Consider the following 20,621-nt stretch of genomic DNA (forward strand, 5'->3'; position numbering starts at 1 on the left):
ACGTGGGCGCAGCCGCCAGTGGCCAATGGACGCGCGCGGCGGAGGGCGAAGGGCAGGCCTGCGCCGCCGTAGACGCTGGGGACGCTAGCTTGCTCCTTCCTTTTGACGCTGTGAGTAGACGAGCGAGGCCCCGAGAGAGGCGGGATTAGTGGTGGTCACCCTCTCCCCTTTCCCTTTTCCCATCGCTTGGGTAACTGAAAATCTGGTCCGCCGAGTCGCGCGTCCTCGACCTCCACAGCCCAGCGGACTTGGCGCCGCAGGAGAAAGTCTGGGGATGATGATGGTGAAAATTCTCGTTTGTGCAGGCCCAGCGGCCCTCCTTTCCTCCAGCTAGGCCCCGCCCCCTGGACCCCGCCCCGCGTCCCTCGTGGCTCCGCCCCTCTCAACCTCGCCTCTTCCTAGCCCCGCCCCACGTCCCTAGTGTCTCCTTGCGGAGAACCGCTGTCTCCAACCCGTCTCCTACAGAGCGGAGTGTCTCACTAAAGGGCCACTGTCCAGCCCTAACCTTCTCCGGACGGAGGCTCTGTCATGGCGACGCCTGATAGTCTGCTGTTTTCTGGCCATCCATATATGTGGCTCCTGACATGTCATTCATTATTGGTCTTGTAAATACTGAGCGCATAAATGAGCCAGATGGCTCGATCTCTGCCATCATTTACCGATCTGTTTCCTTATTTTTTTTTTTAATACTGACTGACATGTAGTTTTAAATATGCTTTGCGGGCCTGAAAACAATGATTCACCTGGGCATGTCACTTCACCCCTGTTTAGCTGTAAAATGAGGGAAGTGGGCTGTGTAATATCTGAAAGACCTGTGTTAGATTACGTGATCCTCTAGTTTTATGCCTAACTAACACCTTTGTCAGTGTTTGATGGAAGGTTGTTTCTTTTTTTTTAATTTTTAGGGTCAGGACAGCTAAGCAAAACAAAAATAGAACGATGTAACTTTATTACTTTATTTGTATTTGGCAGATGGAGCAGTGGTAAAGAATATACCTCCAGTGCCAATGCAGGAGGCGCAGGTTCAGTCCCTGGGTCTGGAAGATCCCCTGAAGTAGGAAATGGCAACCCACTCCAGTATTTTTGCCTGGAAAATTCTGGGGACAGAGGAGCCTGGCAGCCTGCAGTCCATGTGGTGGCAAAGAGTTAGACACCACTGATCACCCCATGGGCACTAACTTTATTGCTGGAAAGACCTACACTTGCCTGTCTGAATTTGGCTCCAGTTATTAGTCGCATAGCTTGGGGAAGTGGAGTCACCCCTTCCCTCAGCCCCTCCTCTGAACTATGAGTGATGTAGGGTCCCCCTCATAGGACTTTTGTGTGGATTATGCAAGATAAAGCTCATCAGATATTTAGCACAGTAAAGTGCCCAATACAATGATGGTTTTTATTATGTTTATATGGTTTTTATCACCTGGATAGTTACATATATTTTATTTGTGAAAATAATGTGGAATGTTGCCCGCTTGTTCATCACAAATGGAAAATAAATGATTCATTTTTTAGTTCAGTTTTTGGTTTTTTATTAGAAATTTTTTTAATATTTTGAATTTTGAGTTAATTGTAGATTTCCATGCACTTGTAAGAAACAGTAGTGATCCTGTGTACCCTTTACCCAGTCTTCTCAAATAGTAACATCTTGTAAAAGTTTGATACAGTAGCATAGCCAGGAACAGCCCATGGATCTTATTCAGATTGCCTGTTTTGCATTTGTGTGTGTGTTTAGTCCGGTACAGATTTTATCACATCTGTATAGATTTTTTTTTTTTTTGTCATGCAGTGGGGCTTGTGGGATCTTAGTTCTTTGACTATGAATGGAACCCTGACCCCTGCCAGTGACAGCATCCCAACCACTGGACTGCCAGGGACCTCCCCATGTGTAGAATGTTGTATCCATCACAGGCAAGCTACAGCACAGATCCATCACCACCAAGATCCCTCCAGCAAGGCACCCTCTTCCCCATTCTGTTCTCACTTTCTAAAATTTTGACATGTCAAGAATGTTACATAAACAAAATTATATAGTATGTAACTTTTAGGAATTGACTTTTTCACTTAGCATTATCCCATGAGATCCATCCAAACTATTGCATGTGTTGATAGTTCATTCTGCCTTATTGCCAAGAAGTATTTCATGGTATGGATGTACCACAACATGATTAAACCATTCACCCTTTGGAGGATATCTGAGTTACTTCTAGTTTTTTTACTCTTTCAAATAAAGCTGCTATGAAACTTGGTATACAGCTTTTTGTGTGAGCCTGTTTTCGTTTCTCTGGGATAAATGCCCAAGAGTCCAATTGCTGGGTCATCTGATAAGCACATGTTTAGCTTTGTAAGAAAGCATCAAACTCCTTTCCAAAGTGGCTGTACCATTTTACATTCCCACCAGCAATGTTGAGTGATCCAGTTCCTCTTCAGTGTCACCAGCTTTTGGTACTATCACTGTTTTTTATTTTAACCATTGCACAGGATTGTATTTGATTTGTTACTAGGTTGAGTATAGAATTATACAATCTAGAGTCTGTGGTCAGGCTTTCATGAATCAGTCCATAGTAGTGACGGTTGTACTCTTCTGTGATTTTGAGCTTGTACTTCCTGGTTTAGCAAAGTGAAAGAACTCAAAATACACATGTACTTTTTATAAAATTTTCTCTGCTTAGCTTCTTGCCTAGGCTTGACTGTACATTAATTTGTTTCATCTCGATTATCTCAGATCAAGAGCTCACCTTACATTCATTGACCCTGTAATGTCTTTGGCTAGAGACATTTGTTTTCCGGCCACCACACCCTCCTGAAGCTAAGAATTCATGTTCACCTTCCATCTAGGTCAGAACCCATAAGAAGTGAGTTCCATGAGTGTCAAGTGATGCTGGCCTAGGGTGACTTTGGGGACCTTTGCTTCTAATTCCTAAGGAAGTGCTCTGTCACTCTGTTTCACTAGACTCGAGATACATCAGGAATAAGGACTGGCTTCAGTGATGGATGATTTCTAGTGATGTGGGGTTATAATCTGGGGGGAAAACTCCCCAATTCTGATACCACCTCACCCTTCTCTCCATACTTTCACTGCCCTCAAGAACAGGTTGGCTAGTTCGGTCTTTTTGACCCCTAAATTAGCCATCATTTTGAATACCCCACCTAAGTAATTATGTTTAATATGTAAAAAGAGAACTTGCACTTTTTAAAAGAAACTTGTTTTTATGCAAACTGGAGAACTTTCCATCTCCTATTTTGAGGCACACATTAGAGGTCTGACCTTCTCTAAGTCACAAACTTACTATCAACTTTTGGAAACATCTGTTAAAAACTTATGGCTCCAAGCAATGTTACGATAGTAAGAAGAATTTTTAAAATAATTTGAATTCTTGAGTTATTTATCACAGCAGTAACTTAGTAATGTTTATTTTTTAACTTGAATTTGAGTGGTTTCTTTTAATTTGTGTGCCTAGTCACTTAATCGTGTCTGACTCTTTGCAACCCCATGGACTGTGGCCTGCCAGGTTCTTCTGTCCATGGAATTTTCCAGGCAAGAATGCTAAAGTGGGTTGCCATTTCCTTCTCCAGGGGATTTTCCCAATCTAGGAATCAAACCCGAATCTCCTGTGCCTCCTGCATTGTAGTTAGATTCCTTATCCGCTGAGCCTTCCAGGAAGCCCTTCTTTTAATTTATTAAAGCTAAATTCACCAACTCACCACCAGAGGTCTCCTCTTTCCCTCTAGAAAGCATTCTTAGAGGTAGCTGCTTGAATTCATCTGAAATTCTCAGTATCAATTAATTAACAAAATTACTGTTGAGAATGCAAAAACCTACCAGTTATTTTTTATAGGTTTACTGAAAAATAAAAACTTAATTTTCATGTTTAAATTATTTTGAATATAATATCCAGTATTTCTAGAGATCATAAGCTAAAGTAAATTTGGTCTTTCCCTTAAGCTGAAATACAAGGTTGACCAAAATGAATCAAGTGACTTCAGTTTTCATACTTCTCTAATTTTTCTGCTTAATGACGGTTTCTTTGTTTCTGCATGAAAATTTATCAGCCATTGAAGATTGTTAATTCCAAATATTTATTGAACTTGCATTAGAGGATGGTGCTGTGCCAGGTGTTAGGAATAATTGAAATGAATGTGTGATTTTTGCTCTTCCTTTTGCTCTGCATACTTTTCTTTAAATCTTTAAATATTTATTGCATGAATGAATAGATGGATGGAGATGGTATTTGAATAAAGTCTTGAGGTTGGGAAAGATTTCCATAGGATTCTAGGGGGGGCAGGGAGGACAACTAGGAGGGAACTAAGAGGGAACAGCCTGAGATGAATCCAGAAAGACCCAATTTGTAAGTATGGTTGGCAGCCAAAGGGGTTACTGAAGTGGGCACGGGTGGTGAGAGATTTAACCAAAAGCAGTGAAGATCTGAGAATGTGGGAGGAAGTATTTATAGCATGGGGACAAGTTTGTAGTAATGAAGGCAGAGTAATGGCGGAAAAGCAGGGAAGAAGGTAGTAGATGAGCCTAGGGTACTGTCCTCAGACCTCAGCTCTCACTGTTCACAGCCTCAACATCCTCGGGCATTTCCTCAGCTCTATGGTGATTCCCTCTCAGGACTCTTTCTAGTCCTCTTCTCTGAGTTCTAGAACCATTCAATGACTGAGGAAAGAGCTCTTGACTAATAAGAGCGAAAGCTAGGTTCAGGTTTCAGCACTGCACTGCTAACAATTAGCCATGAAACACTGGGCAAGTCCCTTTAAACACACGCATTTATTAATACCCTACCTTCTTCCAGGATTTTAGGATGTCAGTGAGTTACTTAATATCAGGGCTTCGGTTTCCTCATCTCTGAATGACCGTCATTCTTGCTGCTGCTCTCTGAGTAATATTCCTGAAGCATAGTTCTGACCATGCCAGTGCTCTGTGCTGAAAGCTCAGTGACTCCTAGCTACCTGCAGAAGCCAAATTCTCTGGCTGATCACAGGAGACCCTTCCCATTGGGACTGTGTACATTGTCTGTCTCCTTATGACCCCCATGTTCTAAGCCAACTGAACTACAATAAGCCTTAAACGTTCCCACCACAGCTGGTCCCCTGACCTGCCTTTTCTTGGCATCTTTGTCTGTTGAAATCCTTGTTTAACTCTTTTGAGGTACTTTTCAGGTTCCATCATTTATTTTAACTACCTAGTGACTTGTTTTAGCTCACTCTACCTTGCATTAGGCTGTCGGCTCCTCAAAGACAATGTGTCATTTGTCTGTGTTTCCCCCCACCTGGCACTTTAAGTCAGGTTGAGACCCAGTTCCGAAATCACTTTCTCCACTCATGGTTATGGATTTTTACAGCTGGAAATCATCTGAGCTAATCATCTCATTTTATAAATGAGAAAACCAAGGATCAGAGAGGTTAAGTTGCTTGTCTAGTCTTTCCCAGCTGCCCTGGCATAGTTCTTGGTTTGCACTGTTCTGGGAACACTACTTACAATCTTGTCATAGGAAGATATATTTCCATGATTCCTCTCCTTTTCTGGACGTAAGTGTCTTAACCTTGACACATTGCTCCTTAGATGATTTTAGTTGGTCATTTTGATACTGGAAATGTGGATTGGGACTGGAACTGGTTTCGGTAAATCTGTAGCTGCACTACCTGAATGGACACCAGGTGGCGCCACTGCAGGCGGACTCCAGTTGAAGATCGAACGAGTATAACTTAATGTCAAGGCTGGGAGGAACCAAAGAGACCATCCAATTCTGCCTCTCGCTCTTTGCAGCAAAAGAAACCAAAAAGACAAACAGCAGTAACTTGCTCAGTAACTACTGAGGGGTAAGTGAGTCAGCTTTATCATCACAAGAGCATTGAGTCTGAAGTTGTGAAGTAAGTTACTGTATGTATGGATTCTGATTGCCAACTGATGATCTAATATGAATACTATTTTATGCGTCTAGAGCAAATGATGCTGTTTGGAAAAATTTCCCAGCAGCTCTGTGGCTTAAAGAAACTCCCATGGTCACATGACTCCCGATACTTCTGGGGCTGGTTGAATGCAGTGTTTAATAAGTAAGTTACCCTTACTGAAGTGAGGAAACATGGGGGGATTGCTTCAGCTCGATGAGTTCCCAGTGGCTGATTTGGTTTTCTTATATTTCAAATGTTATTTGTGTTGTGTATGCAGTGTGATCCTAATTTTCTTTAAAAAAAAATCGAATAAAGACCAACAAAAGATAGGTTATAGAATATTAACTGCGACTGTCTGGGTTGCAGGACTTCAGTGATTCTGTTTATTCATTCTTTCATTGCCTTTCAAGCTTTTTAAAATGATCTTTTATTATTTTCATAATCAGAAAAGCTCAGTAATGTTAGAATATTTTATTCTGTGACTTAAGCAATGTAGTTAAGCTTTTGAATACTATCAAGTGAATTCAAGTTTTAAAAATGTCATTTGGTGGCATGCTTATTTTGAAACTGGCAAAACTAACCTCCTCATTGCTTAACACAGCATTAATACCACTAACTAGAGAAAAAGGCATATGTAAAAATTAACAAAGATCACTTAAGGACATTAATTTGAACAAATGTTCAAAATTATTCCCCTTTTTAATCTTTTATCATTAATAAAAATTATAACCAAGTGTTGTCTTTCACTCAATACATAGTTACTGAGTATCTCCTGGAGTCAAGCTACTATGCTGCATACGAGTCAATGAAGACCCATGTCTGCCTGATAAACTCATGTAGAAAAAAAAATACTTGGACAGTGTTCACTTGAAAACAAAAGCAAAAATGGTAGCAAGTAGAGCTACCACTGAATGTTTTCTTTACATGGATTTATCTCCCTCCTTATCACATGAAGTGAAAAGTAGTTGCTATTCTGTATTTATGTTGGTGAACATAGCTAAGAAGCTAGTGACTAGAGTAAAAACTACCTGCTTTTGGTCTCGCCCCACAGAGTGGATCATGACCGCATCAGGGACGTTGGTCCTGACAGGGCAGCGTCAGAGTGGCTGCTGCGCTGTGGGGCCATGGTGCGCTACCGCGGCCAGGAGAGGTGGCAGAAGGACTACAACCATCTGCCAACAGGCCCTCTGGACACATACAAGATCCAGGCGATTGATGCCACTGATTCCTGTATCATGAGCATTGGATTTGACCACATGGGTAAGTCCTCTACCATTTGTTGTGGGAAATGCAGGTGGTTTGCAATGACATTTGGTTGCAGTTGACTCACTTTTATAGTCATACAGGTGTCCTTCTCGCCCTTTTCAGTCCAATCCAGCTTGTATCTTCTTGTGTATGATATTTATTTTTAAGTTACATAGAGGTTACAAGTACCCTCCTCTCCTTTCTCTCCACACTAAGCTGTGGTTTATCGACTTAATATTTAAGGTCTTGTTTGTCAAACTATCTTTTTCAAACTTCTGTCATTGAGTAACCCTGACTAATATAGAAATAATTATATCCACCCAGCCTCTGCTGTGTGGGCATTTCATTCCTCAGTGCATGAGCATCTGACTGTAGAATGGCCCTGTCTGTCAGCACAAACCGTGTAGTGAATACTTTGTGTGGTTAATAGGGTGACTAACTGTTCCAGTTTTCCTGGGATTAAGAGGTTTCCTAGGACTTAGGACTTTCACTCCTTACACTGGAACAGTCCTGGGCAAACTAGGACAGTTGATCATCTTAATGGTAAAGTAGGTTCTTAAACTGTACTTTTTTTGCCCTCCAGAAGGCCTACAGTATGTTGAAAAAATAAGACTATGCAAGTGTCACTATATTGAGGATGGCTGTTTGGAGAGACTTAGCCAACTTGAAAATTTACGAAAAAGCATGTTGGAAATGGAAATAATTTCATGTGGGAATATCACAGACAAAGGTATCATTGCTTTGCATCATTTCAGGTAGGTGATCAGTGCCAAAATGGAAACTTGATAATCATGTTAAGGTGAATAATCAGAATTTAAAACAGTTGAGAGATGGTATCTTTTTTTTAATTCTGAGAAACAGAATTTAAAAAAATGATTTGACCTTCAGCCACAATACTTTAAAACAGTTGAAGTTATCAGCTTTAATATCTTATAGTTGTATTGCATTTTTTAGGCAGCATCTTTTTAAAAAAAATCAATTACATAAAGCACCTAGCATGATGCCTATTAGAGTTGTTGGTGCTCTCAGTAAACATTAGCTATTACACTTCCTCCTCATCTTTTAAAGTAATTTCCCCCATGTTCCGCCAATAACCTCAGCATCACAGGAAGTTTGAGAAATCTTAAACATTAGAACCAAAAGTACAAGATTGTTTGTCTCTTGCATTAGTTCAGGCTTTGTGGCTTCATCTCATAATAGAAACTTGAGTTGTTTTAAGAACTTCCCCAGTTTCTTTTCCTTTCTATGTTAAGATTCATGTTTTTAAAATTCAATTTCATTTAAAATAAAAGCAGAAACATAACACAGTTCACCCATTTTTCCTGCTTCTCACTCTGTCGTGGCAATAACCACCAATCTGTTTTGTGTATCTGTGAGCTTGCTTATTTATTTTTAGCTTCTACATATAGGAGATCATACAGTATTTGTTTTTCTCTATCTGACTTACTTCACTTAGCATAATACCCTCAAGGTCCATCTGGTTTGTCGCCAATGCAGAATTTTATTCTTTTTTATGGCTCAATACTACATATATGCATATACCATATTTTCTTTATCCACTGATCCATCAATAGACTTTTAGGTTGTTTCTGTATATTGACTATTGTAAATAATGCTGCACTGAACATGGGTGTGCAGATGTCTCGTTGAGTTAGTGTTTTTGTTTTCTTCAGATAAATACTGAAACAGAATTGTTGAATCATATGGTAGTTCTTTTTTAATTTTTTGAGGAATCTTTATGCTGTTTTTCATGTAACTGCCCCAATTTACAGTCCCATCAAAGATTCCACGCACAAAGTCCCATGTACAAAGATTCCCTTTCCTCTACATCCTCGCCAACACTTATTTCTAGTCTTTTTGATAATAGCCATCCTAACAAGTGTAAGGTGCTATCTCATTGTGGCTTTGATTTGCATTTCCCTGATAATGATGTAGAGTATCTTTTCACGTACCTGTTCTCCATCTGTATGCCCTCTTTGGAAAAATGTCTCTTCAGATATTTTGCCCATTTTAAAAATTGGATTGTTCAGATTTTTTGCTATTGAGTTGTATGAGTTTATACATTTTGGATATTAGCCCCTTATCAGATATATGACTTGCAGATATTTTCTCCTGTTCAGTAGGTTGCCTTTTCATTTTGTTAATGGTTTTCTTAGCTGTGCGGAAGCCTTTCAACTTGATGTAGTTCCACTTGTTTATTTTTGCTTTAATTGTTTTTACTTTAGTGTCAGATTCAAAAAATCATAACTACAACTGATGTCATATTTTATATTTAACATGCAAAGGAGTTCTATGCCATAATATACATATTTGGAAAAATTCAGCAGAATTATTGACATAACCAGAACAACTAAACTTTCCAAAGTCTAGATTAGTTCCTAGCATGAATTTCATTTAAAGTAGTACTCTAAGGCTACTGTTCTAAAAGTCATTTTGAGCCGCCGCCCGCCAGTGTCCGCCTGTGTCGCGCCGGGGCCCCGAGGAGCCGTTGAGGGGGGGGTCCGGGCCGAGGCCCGCTCGTGTGGAGGTCGTCGCCGCCGCCGCTGCCCGCCCGCTCGCCCGTCCGTCCGTCCTTCCTCCCGGCCGCCATCATGCTGGCGCTCATCTCCCGCCTGCTGGACTGGTTCCGCTCGCTCTTCTGGAAGGAGGAGATGGAGCTGACGCTTGTGGGGCTGCAGTACTCGGGCAAGACCATCTTCGTCAATGTCATCGCGTCAGGCCAGTTCAGTGAAGATATGATACCTACAGTGGGCTTCAACATGAGAAAAGTAACTAAAGGTAACGTCACAATAAAGATTTGGGACATAGGAGGACAGCCCCGCTTCCGGAGCATGTGGGAACGGTACTGCAGAGGGGTCAATGCTATTGTTTACATGATAGATGCTGCAGATCGTGAAAAGATAGAAGCCTCTCGAAATGAACTACATAATCTTCTAGATAAACCACAGTTACAAGGAATTCCAGTGCTAGTACTTGGAAACAAGAGAGATCTTCCTAATGCCTTGGATGAGAAACAGCTAATTGAAAAAATGAATCTGTCTGCTATTCAGGATAGGGAAATTTGCTGCTATTCAATTTCTTGCAAAGAAAAGGATAATATAGATATCACACTTCAGTGGCTTATTCAACATTCAAAATCTAGAAGAAGCTGAAGCATCTCCTGAAGTCTTCCAGTCTTTCCTGGCTCTAATCCTAGAATTATTGTCCGTTCCTCTGAAGTACTTCCCAGAATACGGTCCTTCCTAAACCCAAGAAATTGCCTTTTTCAAAGTTTATTTCTCATGTGCACTGCTGAAGGTGTGTATCCCTAATCCTTCATAAAGAATCAGCTAGAGTTGTCATGATAAAGTCAACACACACAAAAAGACTTCCTATACATACTTGTCTTTAACAGTGTGTAGAGCTTTTTTTTTTTTAACAAAAAACAAAACACACTTTTAACCATCTTAAATCAAGAAAAATTGCGTACTTCTGTTCTGGTCTTTCTGGGCCAGGTTTTTCTATTGGTTTTCAGTAAATGTCTATCTATGATATTTCATTATAGAGTCCAGTAGCTTAATACTGATACTGACTTGATACAGCATGAAGCAAACCTTTAGCCTGACTCACGTGGGATAGAAACATAATGTTTATGTATCTCACAAATGCATGTGAAATGTATAATTACACCTTAGGAATTTTAAAAAATGGTCTGCAAAGAGTGAGCAGAGGCACCAGATCAACATTGTTACTGGTTCTTTACACTAGGAAGATGTTAGGCAATGAATTTTAAACACATTCTGCTCTGTGAGACTTCTTCATCTCCAGAAAGCAGTTGGGGGTACGGGAGGAACTGAGGCATGCTGTTTTGTATCTGTCCAGATCATTACTTCTATATTTTTTCTCCTTTTTTCTCTCCTGGTTCAACACACTTTTTTAAGGGGTTGGGAATTGAAGATTTTCTCAAAAGCTTTCATGAATTTAGAGCATTCCAGCCAATATAATAAAATGTGTTAAGAATGTCAAAAAAAAAAAAATAAAAGTCATTTTGAATGTGTAGGATGATATGAACACACACTGTGTGTAATTTTTTAAAAAGTCAGTAAAGCAAGTTTATTTTTACTGCTATAAGGCATGAAGTTGACGTTGCTCAGTCGCGTCTGACTCTTTGCGATCCTATGGACTGTAGCCTACTAGGCTCCTCCATCCGTGGAATTTTCCAGGCAAGAGTACTGGAGTGGGTTGCCATTGCCTTCTCCAGCGGATCTTCCCGACCCAGGGATCTAACCCAGGTCTCCCACGTTGCAAAGAGACGCTTTACCGTCTGAGCTACCAGGGAAGCCCATAATGCTATAAGAGTAAAGGTCAAATTACATTAACTTTTAAAAATTTCTTTTTTTTGCAGGAACCTCAAGTATTTGTTTCTAAGTGATCTTCCTGGAGTAAAAGAAAAAGAAAAAATTATCCAAGCCTTTAAGACATCACTGCCTTCTCTGGAGCTAAAATTAGACTTGAAGTAAAATAATATTTCAATAAGTATCTTAATTCAGTGTAGAGTATCATTTTAAGTTGATCCTTAACAGCAACAAATATAATTATCAGCAGAACTATAAGGATGTTATATCATGACATTCTAGCAGAGTCCATCATGTAGAAAATAAACATTCAGATGTGACTCACTAAAATTACTAAGTTGGAAGTAAGAATTTATGTACACTAAATCATATTAGGTGCAAATCAGATACCCTTTTAATTTTAATATATTCTTTATTTTATAATGGTATCTATATAAATATCTCTTGATGTAGATGCTTAAGTTCTTTAAAATGATTTAAATGTATGGTACAGATATTTATTTTTTAACAGTAATTTGTTTCATTTTAAAGTTATTGAAGCATGTTACTATAAATTTACAGTTATGAAAAACTGAAACCGAAATTTCAGATTCATTGATGGAGTCAATTATGCAAAGTAATCAGAGGTTGCTAGAGCATTCCCATTGCTTCCCAGGATTTGCGTGCATTTCTCATGATCCTACATATCTGTGCTCTTTGTAACATACATCCTTTCTCTGAATAAACAGTTTCTGGCTAATTTGTCTAGTCTGTAGGCTTAATCTGGTGTTTTATTAAAACTAGACATAAATACTTGGCTGGATTTAAACAACTTTGCTTATTCTAATAAACCAGAGGAAACAATGATGAAAACCAGCACAGCTTTACCTATTTTTTGCTTAAATTTAAAAACTGCTTAAAGAGGAAAAATTTAACATGTCAGTTAGAAACTAATTTGTATTCCCTCATATATGTTGGATAGTATTTCCCATGAGTATGAGCACAAAATTCACTTTATGTCTAGAAAGCAGTGATAATGAATATCATAAAGAGATAAAATCAGATCTTTATTTTTACCTGTTTGACATGGCCCTGATTCTATTATTGTTATATGCCAGCTTGTTTGTGGATGTCTGTATGTTTGAACATTAGTCTGTTGGATATAACCTTGACTGGAGATAGTTTTAAAATAAGCACTTTCTGTGATGCACCCTTATAGTAGAAAAATGAATTTTAATTGTGTTTAGAAACTGGATTATGTAAATAGCACGTGCCATAAATGATATACTATTTACTAATATAATTGCCACTGTCATTTAAAAAATCAGAAAATGTTTGTCTCATGTGAAACAGTGGTGATTCTGTGATGAAGAAAGGATGACAGATATGGTTAAGTATAAGCATACATTTTATAGAACTCAGAAAAAAATGACCACTTCTATCTCAGGTTTGTTTGATTACTATGTGATGAAGCAACTGATTGACGACAAGTTAGTCTGGAGATACTTTTCTATTCTGAATGGGATTCTTTAAAAATACTGGATAAATTAGGCAGTTATAGTCATCTGCCTCATCAAGTGCATTGTTAGGGGTAAGGAAAAAAGAAAATACGGAATTTACACTATTGCAGAAGTTGGATGTTCTTCTTTGTCATTTGAATCAAAGTCTATGTAACAAGAATTAGATTATATTGTGACTGGTTATTTAGCCCACTGTCAGCTCTATTCAAGAAGCTACATATATCAGGAAGCCTCAGGCTATCATTAAACTGGCTGGGGTAGTCAAAATTATTGAACAGATGCCAGAATTTGGTAGATCACTGTGCAGTAAGTGAAAACAGTCAAATGCTCTCATGAAGAAAATTAATATAGCAGTAAACTGAAGTGCAGAAGAAATGTTTTGAAGATACAGTAAAATACATCTTCAAAAACCATGGCTGAGAACTGCTAGGAAATAGTAGCACGTCAATCAAAAATGGGGTTGAGCAATAAGAAACACATCAGCTTCACGTTGCCCTTATGTCCAGGGGACAAAGATGAACAAGCTTTTTGAATAAGAGCAATAGGCCAAATCAAAGCTAATTATATGTCATCGTTTTAAGTATCACTGTACAAAGCTAGCAATTCTCAATAATATCACTTTGGCCTATTATTGTTAGCATTTAGTTATTAGGTTGGTATATATACACACATATATGCATGTGCAGTATACATATATATACAACATATACATAGAGTGTAAAAAGATATTTCAGGGAAAACATCAACTTAAAACAATGTCTCTTATGACCCAAGTGAAAGTTTATAAGCAGTTTCTTACAAAACCCAGATCACTGTATATACTCCTGCCTGTTGCTCTGTCTCCAGGTGTGAGGCTGAACTGGAGAGAATGGAGTACTAATTACTTTCAGGCTGGCCGGCTCAGTTCCTGCAAAGCCTGTAGACCTTGTTCTACCCCTTGGTCAACTGCCAAGCTTCATGCCATTGTTTGCAAGGGTAACTGGGTGAACAAATGTAGACAGATTATAGTCAATCCATCTTGCCTGCAAAAATGACTAAGATGCATCCTTTACTAAAGGTAAAGACCAAAGTATATGTAAGAAGTGTCTATAAACACATCATTAAATATATAAGCAGATAAATTACAGTCCTTTTATGATAATCCATATGATTTTAAATATTTTGAATGACTCAAATATTCAAGAAGTTTCCATACATAAAAATCAAAAACTAGAACAAACAGGAAATGGAATTTTAAACATTTTGCTTTTAAGAACTAAAACCTTCCTTAAATATGATGAGAAGATCTGAAGAGGCAGGAGACAGGACTCAAAGCAACAGAGATCCAAAAAAAAATATGTGGGCATTCTGTAATCCATTTTCACTTGTTCTATCTGGTACGATTATAGCATAAATCTTTTTTTGTTTTTTGTTTTTTTTTTGCATCTCTATTTTGCCAGAGGTATGAGCGGGTACAGTAGATATAGTTTATATTCTGTCCATCAGCTCAGCTACTTAGATACAATAAAAATACAAGTGAAAATCCAAAGAAGTTCTTTCTTTCTGTCCTGGACACCATCGTCAAGCATGGAAGACCGCCTCTGGAATTTTCCTTCACATTTGCCATGTGGCCTCCCCGACTTAGTTATTTAAGTTTTCTCCTGAGGCTTTTTCCAACGTTGAGATTGTTTTCAATCAAACATGTGTTTTATTCAAATTGATGATCAACTCTTTTTTTTATCATCAATCTCCAAGCTCTTTAAATGTTTGGAAAATGGTAGTTAAGTTTCTTGGTGTTATAACAATGTTTCTTGTTATCCAGAGCTGGAAGGATGCTGCTGGTGGTCAGCTGAGGTAGGCACTGCACCTGAAAATACAAAACAGAATTACGTTCAATGCCATATACTTTTCTCATTATCCATAACACATTCAAAAAAAGGTAAATAATTTTTTCAGCACAGAAATACTCTTTCTGCATAGAATCTGGGATCTGAGAGAGAACAGAATGTTTACATCTGGAGCTCAGGGGCTCCAACCAAGATGGAGGAATTGATGGACATGGAGCTCACCACCTCCTATAAATCTGGTCTCTGCTTTTCCTTTTCAAGATTTATTGTTTATTATAAAGCAAAACATGTACATTAAAGGAAATTTAGAGGATATGAGAAGGAAGGGGAAATCTACATGTTAACATTATTGGGAAAAAAGCATAGATTTCACAGGAGTTAAGAGCTTGCTGGGACCTTAGGGATCATTTAAGCCAATACCTTGTCTTACAGCAAAGAAATCTGATGTCTGAAGCACTCAGATGATTTGGCCACCTACTACCTTACTTAAAAAGGCAAAACTGCTCCTTTAATGTTGCCAGAAAATGTTTGAATTCATCCTCAATGTCAAACGAAAGCAAGGGAGCACATATTTTTTATGGTACTATATGGACTTAGGTATCTGAAAAACGAATACTTTTCAGGACTTTTAAATCAAACCTACAAGTGATACACAAATTAGTGAGGTTCCCCTATTCTTTCAAGTAAAAATATTTCTATCAAGACCCTTTACTCCTGAACACAAAGAAACAGTAAGATAAGGGCTAACTCTGAGGGGAAGTCTATCTCCAGTCTGCTTTGTATGAAAAGCATTCTTAACTTCCTAACTCTGGTCTATGTTAGGGCACTGGGTTTCATGCTGTACCTATTCCTAACGGACCACCTCACAAACACCACCCAGATGCCACTCAGCAGTGGAAGCTGCAAAGGGAAAGACTAAGGCAAGATAATTTAAAGCTTAAGGGGCACCTGAGCAGATCCAGAAGCAATTAGGAGCAGCCAGCTCATCCTAACTGTGGTTCCAACTACAATCCATTCTAAATCATTACAGCTCTTGGCTTATGACAAAACACTTAATGCAAGGCCACTCTTCCCACTTTACAGCGATCACAAATCTTCACAGGCTCCCAGTGTGCAGCCTGGATGCTGTGCTCTGGTTAAACGTACTGTTCGCTGTTCTCATTGAAAGCACTCATCACCACATTTACCGTACCAACTCTGATGGTTAACGGGTCAAGGAGGAAAACAGTTCCTTTTTCAAATAAAGCTGGAATGTCAATCAATAGTGAAGGTAAACATGATGACAGAGAGCTGCCTGGGGTAAATTTGATTTCATTTTCCAAAGCACAAGAAGCATGCTCAGTGGAATTCATACCCTTGTTTCTGTCTGGGACCTGCACACCAAAAGCCCTGGCCCCTGGAGGGCAGCAGGGAGCCACTAGGCAAGGTTATCTTTAGGCTTCAGGAAGAAGGGCCCTTAGCAGTATAAGTGTCTCTCGGACCCTGGCTGGTAGGTCTTGTGACCTGTGTGTCCTCACACAAGAATAACAGGATGCTGGAACTGCAAGCCACAACTGAGACTCTCTGTACCAGATGGCAGGTATGAACTCATTTGATATTGCAACCGCGCACGCTTCTGTAAAGCAGTGCCCCATTTTTACCCCTGGCAAGTGCTTTCGGCTCTGTCGTAGGGTCTTCCTTGTTGGTTTCTCATGCTCTTTTGCCGAATCCCCTATTTCTCTGATACTGTCAAAATACGAATGCTGCAACAGCTGCTCACACGTCAGTCTCTCGGCAGGATTCATGTGGAGACAGCCCTAAAAGAACAGAAAATCCCCTCTTCTTACTCTCTAAAACTGTATAAACTTATTAATATCATTTTTTCTTCTTTTAAATATTAAACTCTTCAGTTGGGAACAAAAGGAGGAAAAAGTAAGAAAAACACACCAATCAGCCATTAAAAAAAATACATTTGAATCGGTTCTACTGAGATGGATGAAACTGGAGCCCATTATACAGAGTGAAGTAAGCCAGAAAGAAAAACAACAATACAGTATACTAATGCATATATATGGAATTTGAAAGATGGTAATGATAACCCTATATGCGAGACAGAATAAGAGACACAGATGCATAGAACAGCCTTATGGACTCTGAGGGAGAAGGTGAGGGTGGGACGTTCTGGGAGAATAGCATTGAAACATGTATATTATCATATGTGAAACAGAACACCGTTCCATGTTCGATGCATGAGACAAAGGCTCAGGGCAATGGGATGGCCCAGAGGGATGGGATGGGGAGGGAGGTGGGAGAGGGGTCCGGTGGGGGGAACACATGTGAACCCATGGCTGATTCATGTCAATGTATGGCAAAAACTACTACAATATTGTAAAGTAATTAGCCCCCAACTAAAATAAATAAATGTATTTGAAAAAAAAAAAAAACACACCAATCATGACTTTCATTCCTTCCACAATCACTCCTGAATGGGTAACCACATAATGAATTAATAAATAGTTTCTAGGAATAGTCACAGATCATTTTCTTCACCTTGTTCTGTTCTTGAGGCCTTCAGTGCTCTGTCCTGAGGGAGCAGGATATGATTTTTGAGTTCATCTCAGTGTCCCACTAGAATAATCCTCCTAACCCATTTTGGGCACTTGACTGTACTTTGTAAAAACTAGTTTTTTTATTTAAAAAATAATATCTACACATGATAAAAATAAACTTCATACAGTATGTAGCAAAGTCTCTCTATCACTCTAGTCCTCCCACTCTGTCTTCTAAAATCAGTCATTTTTTGTATATTCTTCCAGAAATGGCTTATGTATTACATGTGTGTCAGGGAGAAGAGACATACCTCTCTGTTACATCTTTCTTAACTATTTGCTATGCCAGTAAATAGGCTAGAGGGCTCATACTTGGATAGATTAAATCTCACAATTACACACCCCAAGGAACTGTCTCATTTCTAAAATTATAAGTGCATCAGTAAATGTTTTAAATACTTTTTGTAATGGGTGGGACATTGACCTTAACTTGCAAATATTTTAATTGGTACCTCATTTTACACAAGGGCTATATACTTCTGAAAATGTGTATGGAAATCAAGTTTTACAGTTGAAACCTACTTTCAGTATATTAGAGAGTTGGTTATTTAAAAGAATCCTATGGCTAAACAGTTTTTTTTTTCTTTTAAGAAAAGGATCCTTTTTGTAAAACAAACATTCCTCCTCTTAAATTTCTATTTTGTGTAAATTTACATTTCAAGTACAATATTAGGGTTATTTAAAGTGAAAAATACTTACAGATGTTTTCACTGTTGTGTGACTCATTTTAAAAATGAAAAGTACATATACTTTTCAAATGAGAAGAAGAATTCTAAAAGGAACACTTTTCAATCCATGGATTGACATAAATCATTCAGATTCCCCAATGATACAGCTGTCCTGTGCTCCCAGGTCTGTTGGAAGCCATGATTTTACCTTTAAGAAGCCCAGGGCAGGATAAGAGATGTTTGGAAATTTTAATTCAAGTGGTTCCTGTTGAAAAAGAAAACAGGGATTTTATTTACAGCATATATTCAAATATAAAGTTACTTCAGATTGACTTTTTGAGTGCGAGAAGCATCTTCCTGGAACCTTCTTTGCCTCCTCCACCCTCTGCCCACCCCACCTCCCACCTATGTCTGTTTCATAACTTCCTTCTTTCCCCACTTCCAAAATGTTTTATAAGCTTATACTTATACTTCCCCATCCTCCAAACTGCTTTTCCAAATTTTCTTCCTACCATTTACCCCTTTTACTTCCTAAAGAACAGATTCAGGTAGCAAACTGTGAGGGGATTCTAATGAAAAAAAAAAGAAAAAAAACACTTGTCAAGCACTTGTTATTTTCCTGTTTTCTGCTTCAATTTATATAACTTGCCTTGTCTCAGAATAATGTTTGGCATTTCTAGAAAGGGGTCCTAATTATGGCATTTATTGACATTTACCTAAAGGTAGCTATGTAACAAAGATTTTTTTTTCCCTACCCAGGTGAACAGATGTTCTTGGTTTTCTGGAATAAACACTGTTCTCTCCTCCCACAGGAGCCTGCTGTCCCCCTGATTATCCTACTGTTTAAAGAGTCTCCCGAGCAGACATCCATCAATCTCTCTTTGGCCATTTAAGGCTATTTTGCTCTGGTCACAGGCAGGTGACAATCAGGAGTAACAAACACTATAAAATAGAAGGAATGCTGTATGTCAGGCAGACAGGCCAGCTCAAGTCTCCCACACTGCAGGCAGATTCTTTACCATCTGAGCCACCAGGGAAGCCCACGCCACTAATAAAGAGGCTAAAAAGGAGGAAAACTGAGAAACTAAGAGCTAACCAGGCTGAGTAAAATCAATGACCAAGATGTATTGTGTGTGTAAAGACAGCAGTTCCCTGGTGCTGCCATCAAGCTTAAGAGCACAGAGTTACTTAGTTCAGGGAACCAGCCAACCGCAACCAATTCCCAAGTGTGCAGTTATTCATCACTGATAAGAGATAAGGGCCTCAGTTCTGGAGTTGCCTAAGATCAACAGGGAAAAAATAAAATCCTAAAGCAGATCTGTATGAGCCTTTGACAGCAGCCCACTCCACTCCCAAAGCTAAACTATTTCACTTGCTATTTCTGTGTGTTGAATCTGAGCACCGCTGGAGACTGCCTTGACATTGCTGACACTGAGGTCTGCTGTTTCAGCAAGGACACCTGGGACGGGGCCGGCTGGTCGGCTGTGATGGGCAGGGGCCCATCCTGCCTGCTTAGCCGGTTTCCCTGCCCCAGAAGCATGCAGGCCTCCTTCTCGCAGGGCTGCTGACCAGCAGAGGGACTCGGGCACAGATGTTCAACCTGTGCAGCCCCCAGACTGTGTCTTCCTGTGTTTCTGTCAACAGGAAATCCCCTGCAGGACAACCTCGGGGAAACCATGGGAAGCCTTTTACACTGATGAAACCTGGGTTGTTTCTGAGGTTTCACTGGTAGAAGAGCGAACAGGAAGTTCGCTAAGGGATATTTAGGGTGACACTGGGAATGTCCAGGTCACAAGGGAGCAGCTGGGTCGCCTGCCATATGTCAGGTGTCACTCCTGCTACTGTGGCCTTGAAGGCTCCCTGCTGCCCCACTTTTCCTATTCCCAGTGCTGCCGGCGGGGGGTGGCAGAGCAGTGGGAGGTGGGAGACTTCACGCAGGACAGGCCCAGAGTTTGCAAGGACAGACAGCTCTGATGGAACCGGATGGAGCCTCCATCTGGAAACTGAGCAATTAACTGGAAGAGGGTTAACTTCAGTGTGAACTACCTTCCTTAGTAGGAACTCGCGACTTCATAGACCTTAACTGTGTTCTGAAATGTTTCTGATTATAATACAGGCTAATTAGAAAATATTGAAAATATTAAATGTGAAAATATTTTAAAAAACATAAAGAAACAAATTGTCCCACCACAAAGAGACATTTGCTGTTAATATTTTGGTATACTATATCTTGCAGCCATTTATTTTACAAATATAAAAATCTTTATAGCCTGAGTTTCTTGAGGTTGTCCTATCATTTTATATTTATACATGTAAACATGTATATTTATTTAAAATTTATTAAAATTATGTCAAATTATGTGTACTGTTTTATAATTTCTTTTCATTTAATAATATTTTACGGACTTTTTTTTCATGTGATTATATATGAATCTAATTATTTTTATTGGCTATGTGGTATTTCTATTGTAAGGATGTACCATAACCTATTTAATTAATTCTCTACTGATGGAACACTAAAGGAAATGATTTCTGTTAAAGAATGTCATATTTCCATCGAAAAATATTTGCT

General features: G+C 39.2%; 3 protein-coding genes across 15 annotated transcripts in view; 2 read left to right on the forward strand and 1 right to left on the reverse strand.

Annotated features, from left to right (window-relative positions):
* Positions 1 to 77: 77 nt before the first annotated feature.
* On the forward strand, positions 78 to 12,207 carry DMAC2L (distal membrane arm assembly component 2 like). 7 transcript variants are annotated; one of them, XR_014059892.1, is made up of 6 exons: positions 78 to 110; positions 5,561 to 5,817; positions 5,940 to 6,051; positions 6,941 to 7,149; positions 7,718 to 9,912; positions 11,519 to 11,658. XR_014059892.1 is itself a non-coding variant. In XM_081511313.1 (6 exons), the coding sequence occupies exons 3-6, from the start codon at positions 5,945 to 5,947 to the stop codon at positions 11,631 to 11,633; spliced, it is 603 nt and encodes a 200-aa protein (XP_081367439.1). In that variant the 5' UTR covers positions 78 to 110; positions 5,561 to 5,817; positions 5,940 to 5,944; the 3' UTR covers positions 11,634 to 12,207. The 7 variants fall into 7 exon arrangements, 4 of the variants coding, with proteins under 4 accessions (XP_081367439.1, XP_081367440.1, XP_081367441.1 ...); XR_014059894.1 differs by having other exon boundaries at positions 5,765 to 5,817; XM_081511313.1 differs by having other exon boundaries at positions 7,718 to 7,889; positions 11,519 to 12,207.
* Positions 9,654 to 12,207, forward strand: LOC145514169 (ADP-ribosylation factor-like protein 8B). Of its 2 annotated transcripts, none has more exons than XR_014059895.1 (2): positions 9,654 to 10,431; positions 11,519 to 12,207. XR_014059895.1 is itself a non-coding variant. In XM_081511317.1 (2 exons), exons 1-2 carry the CDS (start codon positions 9,726 to 9,728, stop codon positions 10,187 to 10,189), a joined length of 396 nt encoding a protein of 131 aa, XP_081367443.1. In that variant the 5' UTR covers positions 9,654 to 9,725; the 3' UTR covers positions 10,190 to 10,276. The 2 variants fall into 2 exon arrangements, 1 of the variants encoding a protein (XP_081367443.1); XM_081511317.1 differs by lacking the exon at positions 11,519 to 12,207 and having other exon boundaries at positions 9,654 to 10,096; positions 10,165 to 10,276.
* CDKL1 (cyclin dependent kinase like 1) overlaps positions 11,861 to 20,621 on the reverse strand; it is a 57,213-nt gene continuing 48,452 nt past the window's right edge. For 3 of the 6 annotated variants that reach the window (XM_081511309.1, XM_081511308.1, XM_081511310.1), the window contains 3 exons: positions 18,258 to 18,314; positions 16,434 to 16,589; positions 11,861 to 14,813 (listed from right to left, as the gene is read on the reverse strand). In XM_081511309.1, the coding sequence (XP_081367435.1) occupies positions 14,706 to 14,813; positions 16,434 to 16,589; positions 18,258 to 18,314 (321 nt within the window). In that variant the 3' untranslated portion in view covers positions 11,861 to 14,705. Of the gene's footprint in view, positions 14,814 to 16,433; positions 16,590 to 18,080; positions 18,315 to 20,621 lie in introns of all 6 variants that reach the window. The other 3 variants (XR_014059889.1, XR_014059890.1, XR_014059891.1) reach the window with 1 other exon arrangement.

This window comes from Giraffa tippelskirchi, chromosome 7 (genome assembly GCF_054371585.1).
Source record: "Giraffa tippelskirchi isolate mGirTip1 chromosome 7, T2T-mGirTip1v1.2.pri, whole genome shotgun sequence".
In the NCBI taxonomy this organism is placed as follows: domain Eukaryota; kingdom Metazoa; phylum Chordata; class Mammalia; order Artiodactyla; family Giraffidae; genus Giraffa; species Giraffa tippelskirchi.